The sequence below is a fragment of the Carcharodon carcharias genome, chromosome 31, assembly GCF_017639515.1.
Source record: "Carcharodon carcharias isolate sCarCar2 chromosome 31, sCarCar2.pri, whole genome shotgun sequence".
Taxonomy (NCBI): domain Eukaryota; kingdom Metazoa; phylum Chordata; class Chondrichthyes; order Lamniformes; family Lamnidae; genus Carcharodon; species Carcharodon carcharias.
Genome location: NC_054497.1, coordinates 28,612,601 through 28,639,150, shown reverse-complemented (window position 1 = coordinate 28,639,150; position 26,550 = coordinate 28,612,601). Strand labels below are relative to the sequence as shown.

Here is a 26,550-nt window from a genome sequence, read left to right as displayed (position 1 = left end):
AAATTCAACCTTCTCTCATGTCATCAGCAACATTCAGGGCAAAAGACAGGCTTCTCAAGAAAACAATTTAAACTGGGTCTATCTATATTAGTTTTATCTTTGTTACAAATAAAGTAATGTTAAAACATATCAATATTCTTACAAGTGGTGAGTCAGATGATACGTTATCTTATAATCCAGGAGACGTGTATATAGTGTAATCATTAATTTGCTGCCTACGGTATCTAGATGTGTGCAAACTGGCTGCCGCAGTCATCTATAAAACAGCACTGGAATATTGTGCGCAGTTTTGGTCTCCATATTTAAGGAAGGATATACTTGTATTGGAGGTGGTACAGCAAACGTTCACTAGATTGGTCCTTGGGATGAGGGAATTGTCTTATGATGAGAGGCTGAGCAGATTGGGTCTATATTCTCTGGAGTTTAGAAGAATGAGACATGATCTCATTCAAACATACCGGATGTTTAAGAAGTATTTGGATGTGTACTTGCGATGCCATGGCATACAAGGCTATGGGCCTAGTGCTGGAAAATGGAATTAGGATAGTTAGGTGCTTGTTTGACCGGCGCAGACTCGATGGGCCAAAGGGCCTTTTTGTGTGCTGTAGACCCCTATGACTCTATGTTGAAAGGGGTTTGACAGGGTAGACACAGAGGTTGTCCCTGGCTGGAGAATCTAGAACATGGGGGCACAGTCTCAGGATAAGGAGCAGTTCTGCAAATGACCGAAACATTCACAGCCATTGAGATTAAGGAAAAGTGGTCACCAAGTATGCCGAGAACAATAAATCCATCCATGTCCTGATTCTGTCACAGTTCTAAGTCACATGCAAAAACAAAATAGAATTTCATTACAATCTGAAATCAGAACAAGAGCCGGAATAAGGCAAAAAAAGAAAATAATTTGAGCATTGGACCTTGTAAGGAAAACAGACATTTTGGAAGTTAAGAGTACAACTGTATTTAACCCTCCTGTACATTAAACTGAACATCAAAAGGGCATTAAACACCAAAGTCATTTAGGGTTGTGAATTTTTGGAATTCTTTATCCCAGTTGTGGATGCTCCATCGGTGAATTTAAGGCTGAAATGGACAGATTTTTGATCTCTTGAGGGAATCACGAGGATTTGGGACTGGACAGGGGGTGGGGGCTATAGGAAGCCCAAATCATTTGATTGGCAGAATGGCCTCATATAGCCTCCTCCTGCTCACGTTTCATTAGCACTGATGGTCTCCTTCTTGAGTTCTCTGCCCAAAGGCAGGTCCAATCTGTAGCACTACAATCTCCACCACATGTCGGGCAAGGAGGCAGGTCTCAAATCCATCTCATCCAGAACTTTCAATTGGTACCAATCTGATCCACACCAGCCTTGCACTCAACTGAGCAAAGGGATCCCCGGGGAGTCCAGCTTTCTGTGGAAACATACACTTTTCCATGCATGTTGTAGTCTGGAGCTATGGATTGAGATGGTAGAGGCTCCGATGTTCTTTCCATTCCATGGCTGACCAGGAATCTCTCCCACTCTTACTGCCTGCCATTGGCGTGTGTTAGAAGGATTTACAGGTTGGTAACCTGTTTGGCCATGTTGTGAACACACTTTCCTTGGTCATCAAGTCTGGGATGGGACTTGAACCCAGAGCTTCCGGCTCAGACGTAGGGACACTACCCACTGCACCACAAAACCTTGTAGTACCGACTATACTTCAGCAGTAATCTATTGTCTGTGAAGCGCTTTGGGACATCCTGAGAGCGTGACAATGGCCAGTGACTGAGCAAATAATCCAAGCGGACACTGCCGCTGCCAGTACTGAGGTGCTGTCTTTTGAACAAGACACTATGCCAAGGCCTCATCAGCCCTCTGATGTGGATATAAAAGATCCCATGACACTATTTAAAAATACAGAGTTTCCTTGCCTCAACCAACATAATTAAAACAGGATATCTGCTTATTGCTGCACTTTTGATTGTGGCATCTTGCTGTGCATAGGTTAGCTGCCACATTTCCCTCATTACAAGAGTGACTATATTTCAAAAGTACATCATTGTCTAACAAACACTTCAGAATGTTCTAAGAAAGGCACTATATAAATGCAGATCTTTCAGAACATCAGCCTTGAACTTGTCTTTTCCCTTTTATTTATTCATTCATTGGATATGATCATCACTGTCAAGGCTAGCATTTATTGCCCATTCCTAATTGCCCTCAAGAAGGTGGTGGTAAGCCACCTTCTTGAACCACTGTGGTTTGTGTGATGAAGGTGCTCCACCAGCGCTGCCAGGAAGGAAGTTCCAGGGTTTGGACCCAACAACAGTGAAGGAACGGCAGAGGTAGAGGGTTTGGAAGGTGCTGTGGAAGGAGCCTTGGTGAGTTGCTGCAGTATAACTTGTAGATGGTACACACGCTGCTGCTACTGTGCATCAATGATGGAGGGAGTGAATGTTTAAGGTGCTAGGACATCGCAGATGATGTGTGTCTGGTGGATCAAATCCACAACGGAAACTTGGTCACATTATCACAACAGTTTTGTAATTTGCACTTTTTATGAGATGTGTGTATTGAATTCAGAAGTAATAAGTCCACTAAGATCTTTAGAGATTTTTAAAGTTAAATTAAAATACTTATTAACAAAAGAAAAGATTTCAAGCACATACATAAGACTATACTTCAGCAGTAATCTATTGTCTGTGAAGCGCTTTGGAACATCCTGAGAGTGTGACAACGGCCAGTGACTGAGCACATAATCCAAGCGGACACTGCCGCTGCCAATACTGAGGTGCTGTCTTTTGAACAAGACACTACGCCAAGGGTAGCAGTGGAAGGGTGCTTTTCTGAATGAAGAGCTGTGACTAGTGGTGTTCCGCAGGGATCAGTGCTGGGACCTTTGCTGTTTGTAGTATACATAAATGATTTGGAGGAAAATGTAACTGGGCTAATTAGTAAGTTTGCAGATGGTACTAAGGTTGGAGGAGTTGCAGATAGTGAAGAGGATTGTCAAAGGATACAACAGGATATAGATCGGTTGGAGACTTGGGCGGAGAAATGGCAGATGGAGTTTAATCCGGACAAATGCGAGGTAATGCATTTTGGAAGATCTAATACAGGTAGGAATTATACAGTAAATGACAGAACCCTTAAGTGCATCGACGGGCAGAGGGGTCTGGGAGTACAGGACCACAGGTCACTGAAAGTGGCAATGCAGGTGGATAAGGTCGTCAGGAAAGCATATGGCATGCTTGCCTTCATCGGCAGGGGTATTGAGTATAAAAGTTGGGAAGTCATGCTGCAGCTGTACAGAACCTTGGTTAGGCCACACTTGGAATATTGTGTGCAATTCTGGTCACCACATTACCAGAAGGATATGAATGCGTTGGAGAGGATGCAGAGGAGGTTTACCAGGATGCTGCCTGGTCTGGAGGTTTTTAGCTATGAAGAGAGGTTGGAGAATCTCGGATTGTTCTCACTAGAGCGACGAAGATTGAGGGGCAACTTGATAGAAGTTTACAAAATTATGAGTGGCATGGACAGAGTAGATAGTCAGAAACTTTTTCCCAGGGTGGAAGAGTCAATTACTAGGGGACATAGATTTAAGGTGAGAGGAGAAAACTTTAGAGGAGATGTGCAGGGCAAGTTTTTTACACAGAGGGTAGTGAGTGTCTGGAATTCGCTGCCAGAGGAGGTGGTGGAAGCAGGTACGATAAGAGGCAGCTTGACAAATACATGAATAGGATGGGAATAGACGGATACGGATCCCGGAAGTGCAAAATGTTTTAGTTTGACAGGCAATATGATCGGCGCAGGCTTGGAGGGCCGAAGGGCCTGTTCCTGTGCTGTACTTTTCTTTGTTCTTTGTACAATTACTTAATACTATAACAAATCCTAAAATTCCTAATTAACCTGACTCCCAATTACACATCCCCTTTAAGACAACAGTCCAAAGTAGTGTTTAAATTTAAAAAGCAAGCCAGCAAGTTACCACAGTACCCACTTGACAGTGGAATTCCCAAAGGCTTTTCTCCAACTTTAGTTACTGGACACAGCAGACCTTTGCAAAAATGACTGGAGGCTTCCCAAAGGCTGTTTCACACACTCATGTTAGATCTTACATGGTCCCCAACATAGCCTTTCATACTGCTTTATATATGTTTCTCTCTCTTTAATCTGTAACTTCCATTGTTCCATATGTCTTTGGAACTTTATCTTTCCCATAATATAAAAACTTTCATGTTGCCAATATTGTCAGTAACATATGGTAAAAATAAACACACTGCTTGGCTTTGCTTATCTGGCTAGTTGTGAACATCCTAACATCCCTTTGTAATCTAAACAATTCCTTCATTTATCTGAAAATACAAATTTCCTTCACACCTTATATGCTAAGATCGCAAACAAAAATAAAAATATCTGGAAAAGCTCAGCAGGTTTGGCAGCATCTGCGGATAGGAGCACAGTTAACGTTTCGAGTCCAAATGACCCTTCAACAGAACTAAGTAAAAATAGAAGAGAGGTGAAATATAATCTGGTTTGAGGGGGGGGGGTGGGACAAGAAGAGCTGGATAGAGGGCCAATGATAGGTGGAAGTAACCAAAAGATGTCACAGACAAAAGGACAAAGAGGTGTTGAAGGTGGTGATATTATCTAAAGGAATGTGCTAATTAAGGGTAGCAAGCAGGACGAGCAAGGTACAGATAGCCCTAGTGGAGGTGGGGTAGGGATTGAAATAGGCTAAAAGGTAGAGATAAAACAATGGATGGAAATACACTTAAAAATAGTGGAGGTAGATGGGAAAAGAAAAATCTATATAAATTATTGGAAAAACCAAAAGGAGGGGGAAAAATCAGAAAGGGGTGGGGATGGAGGAGAGAGTTCATGATCTAAAATTGTTGAACTCAATATTCAGTCCAGAAGGCTGTAAAGTGCCTAGTCGGAAGATGAGGTGCTGTTCCTCCAGTTTGCGTTGAGCTTCACTGGAACAATGCAGCAAGCCAAGGACAGACATGTGGGCATGAGAGCAGGGTGGAGTGTTGAAATGGCAAGCGACAGGGAGGTCTGGGTAATGCTTGCGGACAGACCAAAGGTGTTCTGCAAAGCGGTCACCCAGTCTGCATTTGGTCTCTCCAATGTAGAGGAAACCGCATTGGGAGCAACGAATTCAGTAGACTAAGTTGAGGGAGGTGCAAGTGAAATGCTGATTCACTTGAAGGGAGTGTTTGGGCCCTTGGACGGTGAGGAGAGAGGAAGTAAAGGGGGGCAGGTGTTGCACCTTCTGCAGTTGCATGGGAAGATGCCATGGGAGGGGGTTGAGGTGTAGGGGGTGATGGAGGAGTGGACCAGGTGTTCCAGAGGGAACGATCCCTGCGGAATGCCGCTGGGGGGGTGAAGGGAAGATGTGTTTGGTGGTGGCATCATGCTGGAGTAGGCGGAAATGGGGGAGGATGATCCTTTGAATGTGAAGGCTGGTGGGGTGATAAGTGAGGACAAGGAGGACCCTATCATGTTTCTGGGAGGGAGAGGAAGGTGTGAGGGCAGATGCGCAGGAGATGGGCTGGACACGGTTAAGGGCCCTGTCAACCACCGTGGGTGGAAAACCTCAGTTAAGGAAGAAGGAGGACATGTCAGAGGAACTGTTTTTGAAAGTGGCATCATCAGAACAGATGCGACGGAGGCGAAGGAACTGAGAGAATGGGATGGAGTCCTTACAGGAAGCGGGGTGTGAGGAGCTGTAGTCGAGGTAGCTGTGGGAGTCGGTAGGCTTGTAATGGATATTGGTGGACAGTTTATCACCAGAGATTGAGACAGAGAGGTCAAGGAAAGAAAGGGAAGTGTCAGAGATGGACCATGTGAAAATGATGGAGGGGTGGAAATTGGAAGCAAAATTTATAAATTTTTCTAGGTCCAGACGAGAGCATGAAGCAGCACTGAAGTAATCATCGATGTACCAGAGAAAGAGTTGTGGGAGGGGGCCGGAGTAGGACTGAAACAAGGAATGTTCCACATACCCCATAAAGAGACAGGCATAGCTGGGGCCCATGCGGGATTTCCAGCATCCCCAGTTTTTTGCTTTTATGCTAAGATCTCATTCATGTTTACTCATTAGTATTTCAAGTACACTTCTATACCTAACTCACACAGACAGAACCACTTACACTCACTTACCCATTAATGTAGTTTACAATAAACCAGAATAATATAATGAAAATTATCATAATTTCGTAACAAAGCTGGTAGATGGGGTGCTGACCAGGTTGCTGTTGAACTTTGTGTGTTGTTGGAACTGCACCAATCCAGGCAAGTGGTAAGTATTCCACCACACGCCTAACTTGTGCCTTGTAGATGGATGACATGCTTTAGAGAGTCTGGAGGTGAGCTACTCTGAGCCTCTGATCTGCTCTTATACCCACAATATTTATATGGTCGGTCCAATTAAGTTTCTAGTCAACGATAACCCCAGCATGTTGATGGTGGGGGGATTCAGTAATGTTGAATTTAAAGGGGAGATTCTCTCTTGTTGGTCATTGCCTGGCACTTGTGTGGCTCAACTGTTACTTGCCATTTATTAGCCCAAGCCTGAATACTGTGTAATCGTCAGCGAACATCCCCACTTTTGACAATGTATTGGAGGGAAGGTCATTGATGAAGCAGCTGAAGATGTTTGGGCCAAGGATATGCACTGAGGAACTCCTGCAGCAATGTCCTGGGGCTGAGATGATTGATCTCCCACGACAACAATCATTTGCCTTTTGTGCTAGGTATGACTCCAACTAGTGGAGAGTTTTCCCCCTGATTCCCATTGACTTTAATTTTGCCAGGGGTCCTCAGTCAGATGCTGCCTTTATGTCAAGGGCAGCCACTCTCACCTCACCTCTGGAGTTCAGCTCTTTTGTCCATGATCGGATCAAGGAAACAATGAGGTCAGGAGCCAAGTGGCCTTGGCAGAACCCAAACTCAGCCGTCAGTGAGCAGGTTATTTCTCACTAAGTGGCGCTTGAGTGTCACCCCCTCCATCACTTTGTTATGATTGAGAGTAGTCTGATGGGGTGCTAATTGGCTGGATCAGATTTGTCCTTTTCATGTATAGGACATACCCAGGCAAGTTTCCACATTATCAGGTAGATGCCAGTGTTGTAGCTGTACTGGAATGGCTTGACTAGTTCTGGAGCACAAGTCTTCACCACTACAAACAGCATGTTGTCAGGGCTCATAGCCTTAGCTGTATCCAGTGTGCTCAGCCAGATTTTCATAACATGTGGAATTAATTGAATTAACTGAAGGCTGGTATCTGTGGTGGTGGGGATCTCAGGAGCACTCAGCACTACTGGTTGCAAATACTTTAGCCTCATCTTTTACATTCACATACTAAAGTGCAACAATATTGAGCTTGGGGATGTTCATGGAGCTTCCTCTTCTGTTAGTTGCTTAATTGTCCATTATACACGACTGGATGCACAGGACTACAGAGCTTTGATCTGGTCCACTTGATGCAAGATTGCCTAGCTCTGTCTATAGAATGCTTTTTCTGCTGTTTAGCACACAAATTGTCCTATTTTGTAACTTCACCAGGTTGGCACCTCATTTTTAGGTATGCCTGGTACTGCTCCTGGCATGTCCTCCTCATTGAACCAGGGTTGATGGTAATGGTGGAGTGGGGAATATGTCGAGCCATGAGATTACAGATTGTGTTGAATATAATTCTGCTTCTGCTGACAGCCCACAGCGCCTCATGTATGCCCAGTTTAGAGCAACTAGATCTGTTCTGAATCTATCCCATTTTGCACAGAGGTAGTGCCACACAAAGCAAATGGGTATCCTCAATATGAAGACAGGACTCGCCTCCATATGGGCTTGTGCAGTGGTCACTCCTACCAATACAGTCATGGACAGAAGTATCTGAGACAGGTAGATTGATGAGGGCCAGGCCAAGTATGTTTTTCCCTTACATTAGTTCCTTCACCAGTTACTGTGAAGCCAGAATGTCCTTCAGGACTCGGTCAGCTCAATCAGTAGTGGTGCTACCAAGCTATTCTTGGTGATGGACACTTACATCCTCCATCCAAAGCACAGCCTGTGCCCTTTCCACCCTCAGTGCTTCTTCCAAGTGGTGTTCCACATGGAGCAGTACCGATTCATCAGCTGATGGAGGATGGCATCAAGGATGAGAGTGTGGCATAGAGGACCCTGAGCAAAGCTGGGGTCAATGTGAATCGGGGGAAGCTCTCTGCTGGTTGGAGTCATACCTAGCACAAAGGAAGATGATTGCGGTTGTTGGAGGTCAATTATGTCAGTTCCAGTGTATCACTGGATGAAGTTCCTCAGGGTACTGTTATAGGCCCAGCCATCTTCAATTGCTTCATCATTGGCCTTCCTTCCATCAGAAGTGGGGATGTTCACTGATGATTGCACAATGTTCAGCACCATTCACAACTCCTCAGATACTGAAGCAGTCCGTGTCCAAATGCAGCAAGACCTGGACAATATCCAGGCTTGGGCTGACAAGTGGCAAGTAACATTTGTGCAACACAAGTGTCAGGCAATGACCATCTCCAACAAGAGAGAATAACCATCGCCCCTTGATATTCAGTGGCATTACCATCACTGAATCCCCCATTATCAACATCCTAGGGCTTACCATTGACCATAACTGAGCTGGGCTAGCCAAAGAAAATACTGTGGCTACAAGAGTGGGTCAGAGGCTAGGAACCTGCAGCGAGTAACTCACCTCCTTGATCCCTCAAAGCCTGTCTACCATCTACAAGGCACAAGTCAGGAGTGTGATGGAATACTACCCACTTGCCTGGATGAGTGCAGCTCCAACAACACTTAAGAAGCTCAACAACATCCAGGACAAAAGCCCACTTGATTGGCACCCCATCCACAAATGTTCACTTCCTCCACCACTGATGCACAGTGGCAGCAGTGTGTACCATTTACAAGATGTACTGCAGGAATTCAGAAAGACTCTTTCAACAGCACCTTCCAAACCCACAACCACTACCACCTACAAGAACAAGGGCAGCAAACACATGGGAACACCAGCATCTGGAGGTTCCACTTCAAGCCACACACCATCCTGACTTGGAAATATATCGCCATTCCTTCACTGTCGCTAGGTCAAAATTCTGGAACTCCCTCTCTAACAGCACTGTGGGTGTACCTACACCACATAGACTGCAGCGGTTCAAGAAGGCAGCTCACCACCACCTTCTCGAGGGGCAATTAGGGATGGGCAATAAATGCTGGCCTAGCCAGTGATGCTCACATCCCGTGACTGAACATTAAAAAAAAGCAGCCATATGTTTCTGATTGACATGATGGGTCAGAAAGCTCCCAAGACCACTCAATTCTGGTTGTGTACTCTATGCTGCCACATCTGGTGGTCCATAAGAACAGGAATAGGCCATTCAGAGCCTCAGGCCCATTCCACCATTCAATTAGATCATGGCTGATTAGCACCTCAGTCCCATTTAATTACATTTGGATTCCTAACCCTTGATAGCTTTAATTTAATTAATCTCAGTCTCAATAGCTCCAATGGACCAGCATCCACAGCCTTTTGGGGAATAAGGTATCAGATTTCCACATCCCTTTGTGTGAAGAGCTGCACTCTGATTTCACTCTCGAATGGTCTGGCTCCAATTCTGAGTTTGTGCCGCTCTTATCCTGGATTCCCATACAGAGATCATAGATTTAAAAAATATTCTTTCATGAGATCTGGGTGTCACTGGCTAGGCAAGCATTTGTTGCCCATCCCTAAATGGCCTTGAGAAGTTAGTGGTGAGCCGCTAACTGCTGCGTTCCCTGTGGTGTAGGTACACCCACAGTGCCATTAGGAAGGGAGTGCCAGGATTTTAAACCAGCGACAATGAAGGAACGGCGATATATTTCCAAGTCAGGATGGTGTGTGACTTGGAGGGGAACTTTCAGGTGATGGTGTTCCCATGTGTCTGTTGCCCTTGTCCTTCTGGGTGGCAGAGGTCACGAGTTTGAAAGGTACCAGCGAAGGAGCCTTGGTGAGCTGCTAGCAGTGCATCTGGTAGATGGTACACACACTGCTGCTACTGTGTGTCGGTGGTGGAGGGAGTGAATGTTTAAGGTGGTGGATGGTGGGAGGGCGCAATTAAGAGAGCTGCTTTGTCCTGGGTGGTGTCAAGCTACCAAGAAGGGTAGCTTGTTGGAGTACCCTCTCTAACCTGTTGAATATTTTCAACATTTTGGAAATAATTTTTTATCCTAGAGAAGTCATTCAGCATTTCCCATCCTTTCAGAGAACGAGGAGACAGAAGGAAGTGATGCCCCAGCAGATTATCTTTTTGGTGATGGTGAAGGTGATGAAGACGATTTCTTCATTGTCGACCATGAAAATGCTCCAGGTGAGTGAGTGACCTGGAAATAGTCCTTTGCTGCAGCAGAAAAGGGAAGTCTGACAGGTGACCTGGTAGAGCTCTTTAAGATAATGAAGGAGTTTGCTAAGTTGATAGGGTACGCATAGAGATGTTTCCACGTAGCTGGGGATGGGGAGAGAGACCAGAACTAGGGGCCATAAACATAAGCTAGTCACTAATAAAGCCAAGAGGGAATTTCAGGAAAAACGTATTTGCCAAGAGACTGGTTAGACTGTGGAATGTACAACCACAGAGATTTAGTTAAGGTGAATAGCATTGATGCATTTAAGGGGAAGCTAGGTAAAGTATAGGAGGGACAGAGGAACAGAAGTTTATGTTGATAGAGTTTGATAAAGTAAGAGAGATGGAGGCTCGTAAGGAGCATAAACATGAGTGGCCTGTTTCTGTGCTGCACACACTATGTTAAGGACCAAGGGCTTGTGTTACATCAGGGTGACAGGTGGCTACTATTTGCCTCAGTCTCCAGACTAGGAAAAGGAAGGGATCAGATCAAGTTTTGGATATCAGTCCATATCGCCAGCATTCGTTGGACTCTTTTTTAATTCCTCCCTTACGTGTAGAGAAGCTGAGCTAGTTCTTCCCTCCTCTCCTGATCCACATTCAATTCCACGGCATCAGCTCTCCGCCAGCTCCTCCAAGATTCATCCTGTATTTATTTAAGAGTGTAGCTGGTAGGCTTTTTGCCTGTGGGAGAGCCTTACAGCCAAGCCTGATGCTATACAGGGATCACCAGATAACAGGCAGCAGCAGAAGCTTAGCTGTTCTGCCACTATACAGGATGTGCTGAAGCCAATCAAGACTTACTGTTGCTGATCTGGCTAGGTTTAGCTCATACAGTCACCACAGGAATTTACCCAGGTATTCCTCGTCATTGTGGCTCAGTGCCATGACAGGCAGTGTCTATGCATTGAGGAAAAGGGGCAGCTTCCTCTGGTAGAGGAGCATTTCCTTCAAGTTTAACTGAAGTTGCTGGGTTTCCTTTCTTCAGGAGAAGACCATGAGTTCATTCTTCCACAGGAGGGCTTCCCACTGCGACACGAAATCCTGGATCACCCGACCACCCTTGACCATTTCCAGGACAAGATGGACTCTCCCCACATCAGCGGCAATGAGGCAGATTCCGTCTCACTGACTCCGACCGAGGGCATTTCTCTCGTCTCTGTCTCGCAGCCACCGTTTGAACATGGGTTTTCCACTGATTACTTCAACCCCATCGTCAGGGACATGATGTGCTTCTATGCTGAGCAGGGCGATGTGCAGATGGCCATATCGGTCCTGATTGTGCTTGGAGACAGGATTAAGAAAGAAATCGATGAGCAGACACAGGTATGGCCCAACACGATCAGGATGAATTGCCCCAGCTCTCTCCTCTCTATTGAGTGTGTTGACTCTTACAACAACAACTTGCCATCAATGTAAGAAAATGCCTCCAAGGCGCTACACAAAAGCATGCTCAGACAAAATCTGACACCAAGCCACAGGAGATATAAGGGCGGGTGATTAAAGTATCGGTACAAGGTTTAGGTTTTAAGGAGGATCTTAAAGGAGGAGAGGGACTTAGAGACAGAAGTTTGGGGAGAGCTTCTGGAGCTTACGTTCCGGACTGCTGAATGCCCAGCTGTCGGTGGGGCAAATGATGTGAGAAATGCACAAGAGGACAGAGCTGGAAGGACACAGGGCTCTTGGATTGTAGGGTTGGGAGGAGGTTACAGAGATTGACAACGCAAGTGAGAGTTTTAAAGTCAAACAGTTGGAGGATTGGGAGGCAGTGTCAGTCAGTGAGTGTAGGGGTGATGAACGAATGAAACTTTATGAGTAGTTTGGAATGAGCTCAAGTCTATGGAGGGTAGGATGTAGCTTACTTTACCATGTCCTTATTTTTCATCGGAGCATCTAGTTAATGAGCATTGACATACAACTCCCCTGTATGGGTCAGGCCCGATCCTACCTTCAGCTGATATTCACAGCCTCGAACCTCTCGGAATCACTGTGGCCTGATCAGAAGTGGGAAGCTGGCTGGATTTCCCCTCCTTGGTTCTGAGAAAGTTGGTGAAAATTGTAGAGTCCTCATCAATGAGATCAGATAAATCAGCACAGGTCGGGCATGAACCTGGCTTGTTTATACATGGTTTGGTACTACACTAATGCCTCTGTGCCATGCATCATTTTGAGGCTGACCTTTCTCCGTTCCATGGGTAATAACTCTCACATCTATTGCTCATCCGATGGGCTCTCTGAGCACGATTGCCAATTGAGTGGCAGATTAGTGCTGAATTAATGGGCAGTTTTGAGTAGACATTATTGAAACATGAAAGATTCTGAAGGGGCTTGACAGGGTAGATGCTGAGGGGATGTTTCCTGTCGTAGAGGAATCTAGAATCGGGGCACAGTTTAAGGATAAGGGGCCTCCCATATAAGATGGAGATCTGGAGGAATTTCTTCTCTCAGAGGTCGTTAGTGTTTGGAATTTTCTTCCCCAGAGAGCAGTGGAGGCTGGGTCATTGAATATATTTAAGGCTGAGTTACACAGATTTTTTGATCAACAAGGGAGTTGAGGGCTATGGGGAACAGGCAGGAGAGTGGACTTGAGACCACAACCAGATCAGCCTTGGTTTTATTGAATGGCGGAGCAGGTTCGAAAGGCCGAATAGTCTACTTCTGCTCCTATGTTCCTGTAATTGAATGACGGAACAGGTTTGAGGGGCTGAATGGTTCTCTCATGTTTTTGGATTCTTGGGACTACCTGCGGTGTCCAGTTTGTTTATTATAAGATATTTTCATCAGTGTGAATTATAGCTCCTGATGTCTTTAAACTCCATAGGAGCACTGGTACACGTCCTACATTGACCTGCTCCAGCGTTTCCAACTTTGGAATGTGGCCAACGAAGTTATCAAACTGAGTACGTGCAGATCCATTAACTGCCTGAACCAGGCGTCAACGACACTGCACGTGAACTGCAACAACTGCAAGCGGCCAATGAACACCCGAGGCTGGATGTGCGAGAGGCAAGTGAAATAGATAGTGGGTATCTTGCAGGCATGGGCTTGCTGGCTAGATTGTGTGGCGGGGGATGGGTGGGTTGTTCCCACAACAGTTCCATTAGTGATGGCAGCATGAGCCTGTACAGATTTGAACGGGTACTTGGGGCAAGGCATTGGGGAACTGTAGCCCAGGGTGAGAACTGGGGAGGTCTTGTGGGGCAATGGGTAGCGTACCTACCTCTGGGCCAGAAACTCGGGGTTTAAGCCCCACTTCAGGACATGATGGCCATGGAAGCTGCGTTCATAACTTGGCCAAACAGGTTGATTATCAGCCTGCAAATCCTACCAATATGTCTGATGGCAGGCGGTGAGTGTGGGAGTTCCCTGGTCAGCCACACTGCAGAAGACAATGGCAAACCACTGCAGTACTTTGCCAAGCATAATCATGGATCAACCCAATGGAAGTCCGTGATCGCCAACACCCTCTTAGGGCATGGTACCTGAAAGAGGTGTTTTTAATCATACAGTGCAGAAAGAGGCCATTCAGCCCATTGCACTTGCTCCAGTCCCACACCCTTAATTCTTCCCCATTGCTTTGCAAATGTTTTCTTTTCATGTATTTATCCAGATAGGAGGTCTCGTGGTCTTGTGATGTGGCGGATAGAGTCCCTGTCTCTGAGCCAAAAGCTTCGAGTTCGCATCCCACCCCAGGATTTGGTGGCCAAGGAAGCTATGTTCATAACATGGCAAAACAGGTTATCAATCTGTAAATCCTTCCAATACACCTACGGCAGGCAGTAATAGTGGGAGACACTCCTGGTCAGCCATGCTTGATGTGGAGTGGCTTTGCTCAAGCTGTAGCCTCTGGCTTCTATATCTGTAGTCTTCTAAGCCTTCCAAATCCCTTTTGAAAGTTATTATTGAATCTGTTTCCACCGACCTTCCAGGTACAGCATTCCAGGTCATCATTATGTCGCTGCATAAAAACATTCTCACCTTGGTTCTTTTGCCACTCACTTTAATCTCTATTCTCTGGTTACCTAATCTGCCATCAAAGACAGTTTTCCTCTTATCTACTCTTATCAAAACCTCAATAATACACAGGAGAAGCCAGAGCTGGATCTGTGGGACTGCTGATCTCCTGAAATTCAAGTGTATGCATATATAGATTATTTACGATTTGTGTTCTATTTGTTACTAGGTGCCGCCGTGGTGCCAGCACCTGTGCTATTTGCCACCATGCGGTGAAGGGGCTGTTTGTTTGGTGCCAGGGCTGTACACACGGAGGACACCTCCAGCACATCATGGACTGGTTTCAGTTCCACACCCACTGCCCGACAGGATGTGGACATCTCTGTGAATACACATAGCGTAAATACTTGCTGCCTCATGGAACACCAATGACGATAATACATGGTGGGGCAGGAGGTCTGGAGAGGCAGAGTGGAAGGAATTCAATTACACGTGGCTCCCCACTGCTCCAAGCAAGATTTGCTTTGGAACAGAAAGAGGCTGGACTGTTATTTTGGGTAGGGTGGGGGTGTTGGCGGAGGGGGGTGAGCTGGTGTGATGAGACCTGTTCCTGGCACAAGCACCTGACAACAGACAAGGTGGATACACGCATGTGGGCAGATTTTAGACACTGTGCACCCTGTACAACTTATACATACATGAGAGATGCTTTACAGCAAGAACTATGGCTTTCGATGGTCATAGGGAGGCAATAATTACCATTCACCTTCCCCATGCATCTCCCCCCACCAACGTCACTGCTACTCAATCCATGGGGTCTCAAGCTGACGTTGTTTTGAGTAGGATTGTAGCGATTTACTAAATCATTCTTTTTGGCATTCTCTTCAGGAGTTGGACTCCCTGGACTGGGGCAGTCATGTTGGCAGAAGCAGTCAACTCCCAGCACTTCAGCCTGCGAGGAAGGTGGTGCAGTTCTAGGCCAAGGTGTAAAAGGGAAACTAAACTTGTCCAGAGACATTTTACTCCTGCTCAAGTGAAGGGGACATGACAGCCTTTGGGCAGGTCTGTCCTGGATGTGGGGGAAATAACAGTGAGATAAAAGAGAACCAAAATTACTCCTGTGATAATGTAAAGAGCACTTTCAAACATTTTAAAATACAGGAAGATGGCACAACAGATTGGAAAAGCAACCCCTGGATGGGTTGTAGATTAGATTCCGTGCCCACTCTTAGCTCTGTGCTGACAATTTTCCTGCTTCTCAGTGGGTGGGGAGAACATCAAAAATGCAATTGTCCATTAACACATCTCCTATTGGCCTGTCTGAACTGGCAAAGTCCTGGGACCACATAATGAATCCCATTAGTTGGAGTTCATCTGTGGCCAGAACAGAGAAGGGAAGGAGAGCATGAAGTAATTTAATTTCCTCCTGCTCCCCAAAGAAATCTCTGAAAGAGTTAGATCAGCTGAAACCCGATTCCCAGCTCTCTGCCCATGCTATTTAACCAGTTGTCGAAGCTGTACAGACCATGGCTGAAAGCAAGTCAGCAGAACTCTCTCACACAAAAGAGTAAGAACCGTTCACCAAGAACATCACGGAAAGTGATAACTGGAGACAACTACAGTTAAGAAAGGAAAAAGATTTGCATTGATACAGCCCCCTTTCTTTTGGTTTCTGAACCTCACAGAAGCAGAACGACTCCGGGTTGATCCATCTTGGCTCCCTCCCAAGTTCCCCAGCATCACAGATGCAAGTCTTCAGGTGCACTCCATGTGATATCAAGAAACAGCTGAAGGTACTGGTCACAGAAAAGGCTATGGGTCCTGACAACATCCCAGCAGTAGTACTGAAGACCAATGCTCCAGAACTAGCCAGAGCCTGAAATTCAACTGGGGACAATAGGATCAGCTGCTGTGCATTCCCAAGATTTAACAGCTTCTAGACACACACTTTTTAAAATTTTTCCTTGGGATGTGAGCGTTGCTGACAAGGTCAGCATTTATTGTCCATCCCTAATTGCCCTTGAGGTGGTGGTGAGCCACTTTCTTGAACTGCTGCAGTCCATGTAGGGCAGGGTACACCCACAGCGCTGATAGGGAGTTCCAGATTTTTAACCCAACAACAATGAAGTAACATTGATATAGTCCCAAATCAGGATTGTGTCCTTGTCCTTCTAGGTGGTAGAGCTTGCAGGTTTGGAAGGTGCTGTCGAAGGATACTTGCTATAGTGCATCTCATATATGGCACACACTGCTGCTACTGTGTGTCAGTGATGGAGTGAGTGAGTGTTTAAGCTTGTGGATGGGACAGTGATTAAGCGGGCTGCTTTGTCCTGGATTCTGTCAAGCTTGTTGAGTGCTGTTGGAGCTGCTCTCATTCAGGCAAGTGGAGAGTCTCCCAACACACTCCTGACTTGTGGCCTGTAGGTAGTGGCAGCCTGTGGGGATTCAGGTGAGTTACTGTACTATAAACCAGTACACAAAGAAATGTTACATGGATGAGGCTGTGGAGAGTGGCCAGACCAAAGGAACCTGACCCAGTCATCAGCAGATCAGGCCAGAAAACTGGGGAGTTGGGGTGGCAGGGGGGTTGTTGGGGCGTTGGGCGAGGTGGGGGGGGGGGGGGGGGGGGGGGGGGGGGGTGTCATCCTATGCTTGTTTCTCTCGTCTTTATTTCCTCTGTTGGTTAACTCAAAACACTACTCAGCAAAGCCTCTACCCACACAGCAACAATTCACTGAATTAACAAATAACTCATTTACTAAATTAACTAACACGAGTCTCACTGACATTTTCATTGAAACCAAAAAGGGAAAACCCAATGTGTAAAGGTCTTTAATGCCTGTAATATTTTGACTAATGCTATGTTTTAATTTAAAAGGGAGCTTGCAAACTGCAGGCATTGCAAGTGATTGTGGGTGTGGAATGGTATTCTTTGCTCAACATTTACTACAGCTGTAGTTATTCAGTTTGAACACAAATACACATTTATTTAGCTTTATTTTTCAGAAGGGTATGTCAATTCAGAATCATTGAAGCTTACACTGGCGTTGTAGACATGCCTGACACACTCTAAAAGGTGGTACATCTTGGGCAAAGAATTCAGTGCAAGTTAAAACGGAGCAAAACTATGACTGCATGGATTCATTTGGAAATCAGTGCAATTCTTGCATTCCTGCCCATTTTCATCCCCCCTCGCCCTGTTGGATTTTATGTTCTGGTACCTCTGCCAAGTACCCTATCCTCAAGTGTGAGCCTTAATGGTGAAGTCAACAAAACTAAAAACTTGTGGTTATTTATATAGCACCTTTCACGACCTCAGGATGTCCCAAAGTGTTTTACAGCCAATGAAGTATGAAGTGTTAGTCACTGTTGTAACGTAGGAAATTGTGCATAGCAAGGATCCACAAACATCAATGAGATAATGACTATACTATGTTTCTATAACATCACAGACACTATTTTTAAAATATTATTTACTTAACAGATAGCCTGTTTTAGTGATGGTTGAGGCTTAAATATTGGCCAGGATATTGGAAATCACCTCAGCTCTTCTTCAAAATAGCACTTTGATATCTTTTATGTCCACCCAAGAGCAGACACGAGCCTGGTTTAATGTTTCGAGACTGCGCTCCCTCAGTGCTGCACTGAAGTGTCAGCCTGGTTTGTGCACTTCAGGCTCGGATGTGGGACTCAGAGGCAAGAGTGCTACCAGTGTACAAAGCTGACATTGTAGGCTATTTGATCATGGCAGAGCCCACAATCACTGCACAACCACATATGTGCATTACTCAGCAGGAGTCAATAGTAGAAATCAAAAGCAAGAACCCCTGACCATTTTTTCCAGCCCAACTCAAAGGTGATCTATTGGCACACTCCAAATCACCCAATTCAGTAGTGCAGAGATCAAAGTTAGGACCTTTCTGCTTTGCAGGACTCTTTACTCACTGATTTATGAAGCCATTGGAGGAGCACCACTGCCTCTTGTTTCGTCTCCCAATGCCATCTACACCCAAAAGGATGCACAACTGAAGAATCTGGTTCTTGGTCTCTGCTGATGCAACTTCTAGGTGGTGTGGGACAGCAGCCCAAGGTCAGAGCCAGGGTGAGGAGATAATAAGATCAGCCACAGTCTAACTGAATGGAGGAACAGGCTCAAACAGCTCAATGGCGTAGCTTGGTTATGATGCTCCTCCATTGTCAAATAGCCTGGCACACTAGTCTGTGCTCGCAGATGAATAGCCACTGGAGTGTGATACAGTATGACTGCAAGCACACTCATATCCATACTCCATTTTGTGCTAACAGCTTTGGGAAACAAAGTTAGCAGCAATAACCTAACCCTGCAGTTTGGGAACTGAGATGATTGACTTTGATCAAATGTCTTGATTTGATATCTCCTGACAGCACCAGTTAGTGTACAGTCCTAGCAATTAGGGTTCAAATCCCCACCCAGGAAAGTTGCAAAGCTGACTTCCATAAAAATCTGATAATTTAGCAGCAGACACCAGAAAAATGGACCAGATTATCATAAAATTCAAACTATCTCAGGGAAGGGAATGTGTCTGCCTTTCCTCGCTCGTCTCCATGGGATTCCAATCCCACACTACATGGTTGACTTTCAATGCCCTCTGAGGTGCCCCTGTAAGCCACACAAAAAAAGATTGCTACAAAACACAAGTGGCTCACCACCAACTTTCTGGGGCAACTGGAGAAGGGCAATAAATGCGACCTCGTCAGTACCACTCATCCCAAGAACAAACTTAAAATAAACACTCAAACATAAATAGCCCAATTCATGGAGACCAGAGAGTTTCATGAACACTAAATGCAGAGTTTGAGGCAGTTTGTTGCACTGACATGGCTCTGTGTGATGCAAAGAGAGTCATGTAAGGACGCTGATACATAAAGCAGGCTCAACTTCACCATTTTCACTATGACCCCAGGACTAACACCATTGAGATTTGCCAGCCCATCAGAGCTAGGCTGTTCAGGGTTGGTGTCAGGAAGCACTTCTTCAACACAACAGCTGAGGCATGGAGTCAATTGAAAATTTCAGAACTGAGTAACAGTTTTTTATTAGGCAGTGGTATTAATTGTTATGGAACCAATTCAGAAATATGAAGTCGGGATAAAAATCATCCATGGATCAAGGGGCAGAATGGCCTTTCCTACATTCCAGCAATAGCCCAGAATCTCAAGGAATTGAAGGTTTAATCTCCAGGTCACTGCCCGGAGCAACACAGGAGAAAAATCATAGGGGCATTAAAAAAATTGTAATTTTCTTTCAACCCTCTTGTTTAATAGTTGTAAAGATAATGGATATGGGGAGTAAAAGGTTGTTTCATGGTCAGAAATCATCCAATTAGATAATGAAGAGTATTACACTTTTCAATAGGTTTGTGAAAGCTGGATGCCATCAGAATGAACATGTCGGGGGAGCGAAGGGGTGGGACATTTGGAAGGGGTCATGTGATGCAACTACCAGGAATACATCCAGCCAGAGTTGGCAACCTGACCTCCAACCTGAATTTCACCCTAGGATTGTGTTCCCCACCAATGACTAGTGGCTGATGACAATATAAACACACAGAACAGAGAAGAGGTGGGTCTAACAACATTGCCCAGTGTCATGGAAGTAGCAGGATATAGATTTACTAAAACCGTTGGAAGGGTTGGATAGTGTTGGGAAGAGAGAAAAAAAAACAGATTGCTAATCATTGCTACTCCTGAGCACCAGCTATCTTTTAGGGAATGGTGTTATTGGTTCACACTAGCAAACATCACCTAATTCTTTCCTCTCCCAGTCAAAGCAAGATGATGGTCAACATCTCAGATATCCAGAAGTGAACTAATTATATTAAAAATTCATTTTCTTTCACCCCTCCACCTCAAAGTTTATAACCCTTTTCAATTTTGATCAGCTGCTTTCCAAAGAAACAATCTCTTCTAGGAGGAAACAAACAATTTAAATCAGATTACTGAGAATGCAACAACTCCTGAACTAATATTAAATTGATTTACTGTACACACTTCCAATTGGGATGAGGGTCATTGAGCAGGCCCTCAGTCTCCTGGGCTAGGCAATTAGCAGGAGAAAGCACCATGGATATTCTTGTTCTCAACAACGGCAGAGCCCAGCACTTGAGTGCAATAGCTAAAGCATTTACAACCATCTTCAGCCAAAAGTGTCGAGTGGATGATCTTTCTTCACCATCAGTCTTCAGGAAATATCAAGAAAAGCTATGGGTTCTGACAACATTTTATGCTTAAGACATGTGCTCCAAAAATAGCTTCAACTCTATTCCAGTATAGCTTCTGGCATCCATCTGAATGTGGAAAAGCCCAGGTTTTATCCTGTCCAAGAACAAGTCCAACCTGGCCAATTACTGTCCTATTAATCTACTCCCAATCCTTAGCAAAGAGAAGAAAGGAGTCATCAGAAATGCCATCAAGCAGTACTTATTCACTAATAATCTGTTCAACTCAGATTGGGTTCCATCAGGGTTATTCAGATCCCAGACCTCATTACAGCCTTGGTCTAAACATGGACATAAAGACCTGAAATCTAGAGGGGAGGTTAGAGTGACAGTCCTTGACATCAAGGCAGTGTTCAATCAAGTGAGTCACCAAGGACTATCTGTAAAACCAGACAGGGGTGGGGGGAAACTCTCCAGTGGCTGGAGTATACCTAAGGCAGACAATTGTGGTTGCTGGATACCAATCATCGCAGCTACAGGATATCCCAGAAGTTCCTGAGGGAACTTCCAAGACCCAACTATCATCAGCTGGACAATATCCAGGCTTAGACTGATAAGTGGCAAGTTACAATTGCAGTAGGCAATGGCCACCTCCAACAAGGCAGAGCCTAATCACTTCCCCATGACATTCAATTGCATTACCATCACCAATTCCCACATCAACATCTTGGGGTCACTTAGTGACCAAAATCTCAACTAGATCAGCCACAGAAATGCTGTGGTTACTAGAGCAGATAGAAGCTGGATATACTTCAGCAAGTGACTCATCTCCTAACATCCCAATGCCCTTCTATCACTTATAAGGCACAAGTCAAGAATTTAATGGAATATTCTTCATATGCCTCAGATGCTTGGAATGGGTGCTGCTGCAACAACATTCAAGAAGCTCAATACCACCCAGGACAAAGCAACCTCTTTGACTGAAACCTCAACCACTAAATCTCCACCATCAGCTATCAATATCTGCTCTCCAAGAATTATTTGGCAACCTCCAACACCTGGAAAGGTAAGGGCAGCAAATGGATTGGAATGCCATTATCTCCAAGCCACACACTAAGTTATCTTGAACATATATCACCATTCTTTTATTGGCACTGGGCCAAAATCCTGGGATTCCTTTTCCAACAGCACTATGGGATCACCTTCACCACAAGTACAGTAGTGGTTCAAGAATACCCACCATTGCCTTCTTGAGGTGAACTACAGATAGGAAATTTAAGCCAGGCATGCTAATGAGAAAAAAAAACATGTACAGCAGTACCACACACACCACCTACAGAGACCAGCATTCATTTACCAGTGCCTCAGGCTCCAGGGCTAGGTTCCCTGTTCAACAGGAATATCATACACACTGCCTATGCCAGTGATTTACCAGTCCTGAAGAACACGTTTCAGTTTCTGGATTTTATTAGGTCAGTTGTTTTTGTTGAAAACCATGAACCGAATTTTACTTGATTTGGTGACACCTTAAAACACTGAAAGGAAGCAAACACATTAGTTTGGTTTCTTCTGGCAAAGCAAAATGTACAGAAAATTAAAAATAAATAGCATCTAAGAGGACCACAGAAATTAGGCTCCGTTCACTTCACAGCGAGGTAGGAGACAATGAACCAATTATATTTAAAAATGATCACTAACACAGGCTTATTGTTGATTGTCCAAAGGTGGTGTCTGAATATCGGACCTGACTGAGTGCAACTGCTGAATGTCACAGTGCATGTTACTGGAGGATTTGGCAGCAGTGAAGGCTGAGCAATAGCTACACGAATACAACCAAGTCCTTGGTCACAGTCTCCTCTCCCTTCTCCTCCGGTAGCAGGCCCCTTTACTTCTGCAGGTCCTTCATCCTGTTGAGCGCGCTGCCAGCTTGGAACCACTGAATTTGACCCTCGTTGAAGCTGTGGTTGAGCACTATTGTATCTTGGCTGCCATCCTTGTGCTTAAGGATACAAGTGAGAGGCTGAAAGAGGATGAGGAGAAAGAACAAAAGAAGAAAAAAAAATGAGACTTGACTGCAAAAAATACCAGTGTCAAAATCAGGAGGTGGGGATGACTGAACCGAGCAGTGAAGATGCCCAGCAATTTGTTTGATGAATGTCCGGTTCGGATAAGACGCTATTGTCATTACTTTAAAGGTCATTGTATTTCTGAGCTTCCCTCCCCCCTCCTACCCACATTTTCTCCAGCTATAACTTAGCTCCCAGGGCCTCAAAGCTGTAGAACTGCTACCTTTTTGTGCTGATGGGCTGAGATGAATTAGAGTGGGAGGAGGTTTGTGCGGACTATAAACATTGGCATACAGCAGGTGGACTAAGTGGTCTGTAATTTCTGTGTAATTTATTCTTCCTCCGCGCAAACTCATGAACAGGCCCAGGGCCATCACTTTTGGCCTTGAAAAGTGCCCAGTCTACCTCCAGATTACCCTGGAAGGGCAAAGTATCTCAAAAAACTGAGCAACAGCTGAAGCTAGCTGTTTCACGCTGTTACTATACAGCAGCAACACGAGTGGTATTCACCACTAACAGGATGCTGCCATCGAGCCAAAAAGACGTTCTGCCTATCATACAAATGAGTAATGTTGGATATGAATTTCAGTGCCAGCATGATGCTGGGTATGTAGGTTGTATGTCTAAAAAATGGCGAATTGTATCAAATAGCATGTCACAACTGCTGTTTGCAACAGGTAATTTATGGACCAACCAGCCTGCGCTTGTAAAACATAAAACTAAGTGTCTAACACTAGATGTGATTCTGCGATTGGACGACATTTGCTAAATAATCCTCAATGTGCTGAGAATTACGCTGACAATTTAAGATTGTCAGTCAGGCTCGCCGTGTGGTGCAATTGCGTGTACTGGAAGCTACACAGATTAATATACAGGGCCCTGTTCTTTGCAGACAGAAAGAACATGTACACACATTTGTAGCACAGGCAGCACTGAAACATGGACGCTATGCAGCCCAAAACAACAAGGGTACCTTGAATACATAACTGGTGTTACATTGTGATAGCTGATATTGACTGAGGGACATATGGAGTTAGGTTGCAGATCTGCCACAAGCGCACTGAATGGTGTTCAAGGGGCTAAACGTTGATCTCCTGTGCTATGTTCTTTCCCATGTTCGGTAAGCAGATTCAGCTTGCTAAGAGAGTGCAAATATGGGAACCACTGCTTCTGGAGTCAGCCACCAGTTCTCAGGCTCCCCCCCCACCCACCTTAAATTCAGACCGTATGTTAACCAGACCTATAGCTCTAACAGTGAGCGTGTATCCTTGGAGCCCAGCGTTGTTTCTCAGGTGACAGGCGGTTGAAAACTAATCCGTCGGATGGCGACTGGGGTGTTATGCAGGATGGGAGAATCAGAGGGGTCTGGCTTAGCTTTTCCGAACCTTTCTCCTAATTTTCCAGGACAGATAAATGTGTGTGGTTGTGTGAAGTGCATAAATTAGGAAAATGTGAAATGGTATTGGCAAGGTAAAGCCAGAAGTTAAAAAAAGTAAAACTAGGGCCATGAAACTTAATTTTAAATTAGGAGCAAGTATAAAGAACAGGTGCTGGGAGAATGGCTTTCCTCAATATCTGATAAAGTTTGGAACAACTGGATGCTATCAAAAAGCAGGTACCAAAGGGATGGGCTTCCATGGGTCAAATCGTCATTTCTCATGCGCAATATGTTATTTTTAAAAATCCCAATACAACACTGTATAAATAGGTGCCGAGTGAGCTCCAAACAGAAAGAAGCACAACTCCATGTTGGTACCTTTCCAGGGGTAAATTCCTTCAGCCCAATAATGGAGACTTTATCATCTGGTTGCACCTTGTCATAATCGGCAGGATTATCGAAGGTCAGAGGAAGGAGTCCTTGCTTCTTGAGATTGGTTTCTACAAAGCAAGCACAGAATTCACATTACACCCACAATTTCTTAAGGTACAAGAATTGGACTAGAGTCAATGAGTGTCAGCTAGGCTCACCATTGGTAGCAGTGACCCCTCCGTCAGAAGATTAGTGTGTTCCATGCCCCACTCTAGGTTCTTCATCTAAGCTGATACTCCTGTACAATACACTCATTTCAAAGTTGTCCCCTGCCTTGTTCTGGACTCCCCTATCAGAGGAAATAATTTCCCTATCTGCCCTATCAAATTCTTTAATCACCTTAGACATCTCAAATAGATCATCCCCTAATCTTCTATACTGAAGGGAATACAAGCTCAGTCTATGCAACCTAGTCTCATAATTCTACTCTTCAAGGCCCATTTGACTCATTTGAGGGCTAGAATTCTTCTCATTCAGTTCCACACAACCTTACAAGCCAATGTCCTAACAGTGGGGTTGTCCTAGCTGGACAAGCAGTGAAAAGCCATAATAAGATTTTCAGTTGAACTCCAATGGTAGGTCATGCAGCTTTGGCAGGGCAGGGCACCTAAACCATGGCTTTTGTTAACCTGTATCTAACTTATTTGGGTCAGGCAAGTGAGGTGTGCTCATACGAGGATAGAATGTGTGCTCTATGTCAGGCAGTTGAAGTTACTTCAAGAAATTCTCAGTAATTTGTTGATTTTCAAGCAGACTGATGGCTTTTTGTGTTTCTGAAATCCAGCTGTCCAAAAGGGGAAAAAATCTCTAAGGGCCACATTAGTTTCAGATAAATTGGGATTCCCTTACATTGTCAATTAGCAATGAAAAACAGAAAATGCCGGAAAAACTCAGCAGATCTGGCAGCATCTATGGAGAGAAAATCAGAGTTAACATTTAGAGTCTGAGTGACTGCTTCTTCAGCAGATTCATACGGACTCGTTTTAACTCTGTTCCTCTCTGCACGGATGTTGCCAGACTTGCTGAGTTTTTCCTGCATTTTGTTTTTATTTCAGATTTCCAGCATCCGCAGTATTTTGCTTTTATGTCCAGCATCCTGGACGCAGATTTGACTGTACACACACACTGCATCTATCAATTGGAGTCACTCTAGGGTTTAGCCAACGAACCGTGGGAGCCTTGGCTGTGAAAGACTCTCAAAAGAACTGTCCTCCTAATAAAAGGGCAGGTAGCTCAGGGATGTAAAAACAAGCGAAGAATGAGTGATCCCCTGCGATTGAGAAATTGCTGAGATTTCTGCAGCTGCACAGGTGGCTGAAGCAGCCCACGTGGCTCATGATCCCAAAAAGGGAAAGAGGGGTAGCCCACTTATCAAAATCACACTTCTTCATTCAAAGTCACTAATTGAATTTTTCCAGCACTAAGTTGCCTCTTTGCTGTTATTAGCACCACTTAATTCAAAATTATGGTACAATTACATTTTTTGAAGGAGTAGACTGCATCTCCAACACGAGTTTCAATTTCTACAATATACACCTACCATGAATTCGAGCGAAGCTCTTGACAATGATGGCGCGGCCTCCTAGATGCCGAGGCTCGAGGGCAGCGTGCTCTCTGCTGGAGCCCTCACCATAGTTCTCATCACCAACCACCACCCAGTTGATGCCTTGTTTCTGGGGAAAGGAATAAAAACTTTATACTTTGCTCTTGGGCAATAAACGAGAGTTGCCAACTCTAGTTGGACATATTCCTGAAGGTTTCACCTCTCAGCCTCTGACCAGTCCACTTACTCAAACAGCTTTCTTTTCTCCCAACTGCAATATTTTTCTAACTAATGAAAAAAGTGAACATATTTTAAAAATTCTCCCATCATTTTAACCTGGTTTCTTGCAACAGCATCCAGGAGACTCCAGGGCACCCCCTGGAGGGGTGGCAAGCCTAAGGTAGACATGACTAGTTTGCTACTTTTAACTGCCCTTTCCCCTATCCTGGAGGCAATAACACTTAATGGGGCAGAGCAGCTCTCTTATACCTTGATGGGGTCAGTCATGCACAGGCTTAAATATCGAATGCTGGCACCATTGGAGTAGCACTTTGCAGGAGAAGTCACTCAATTTTCCTTCT

At 44.9% G+C, this 26,550-nt stretch overlaps 2 protein-coding genes across 2 annotated transcripts in view; one reads left to right on the top strand and one right to left on the bottom strand.

Annotated features, from left to right (window-relative positions):
* The window catches only part of LOC121271476 (GATOR complex protein WDR24-like), a 38,259-nt gene extending 21,356 nt beyond the window's left edge, over nucleotides 1–16,903 (top strand). The window contains exons 6-9 of the mRNA XM_041177455.1: nucleotides 10,262–10,366; nucleotides 11,388–11,725; nucleotides 13,221–13,405; nucleotides 14,583–16,903. Coding sequence (XP_041033389.1) covers nucleotides 10,262–10,366; nucleotides 11,388–11,725; nucleotides 13,221–13,405; nucleotides 14,583–14,751 — 797 coding nt within the window. The 3' untranslated portion in view covers nucleotides 14,752–16,903. The remainder of the gene's footprint in view (nucleotides 1–10,261; nucleotides 10,367–11,387; nucleotides 11,726–13,220; nucleotides 13,406–14,582) is intronic.
* A 430-nt stretch (nucleotides 16,904–17,333) lies between these two features.
* Nucleotides 17,334–26,550, bottom strand: part of aco2 (aconitase 2, mitochondrial) — an 85,559-nt gene continuing 76,342 nt past the window's right edge. Inside the window, exons 16-18 of the mRNA XM_041177617.1 lie at nucleotides 25,967–26,099; nucleotides 24,373–24,494; nucleotides 17,334–22,570 (exon numbers count right to left, since the gene is read on the bottom strand). Coding sequence (XP_041033551.1) covers nucleotides 22,436–22,570; nucleotides 24,373–24,494; nucleotides 25,967–26,099 — 390 coding nt within the window. The 3' untranslated portion in view covers nucleotides 17,334–22,435. The remainder of the gene's footprint in view (nucleotides 22,571–24,372; nucleotides 24,495–25,966; nucleotides 26,100–26,550) is intronic.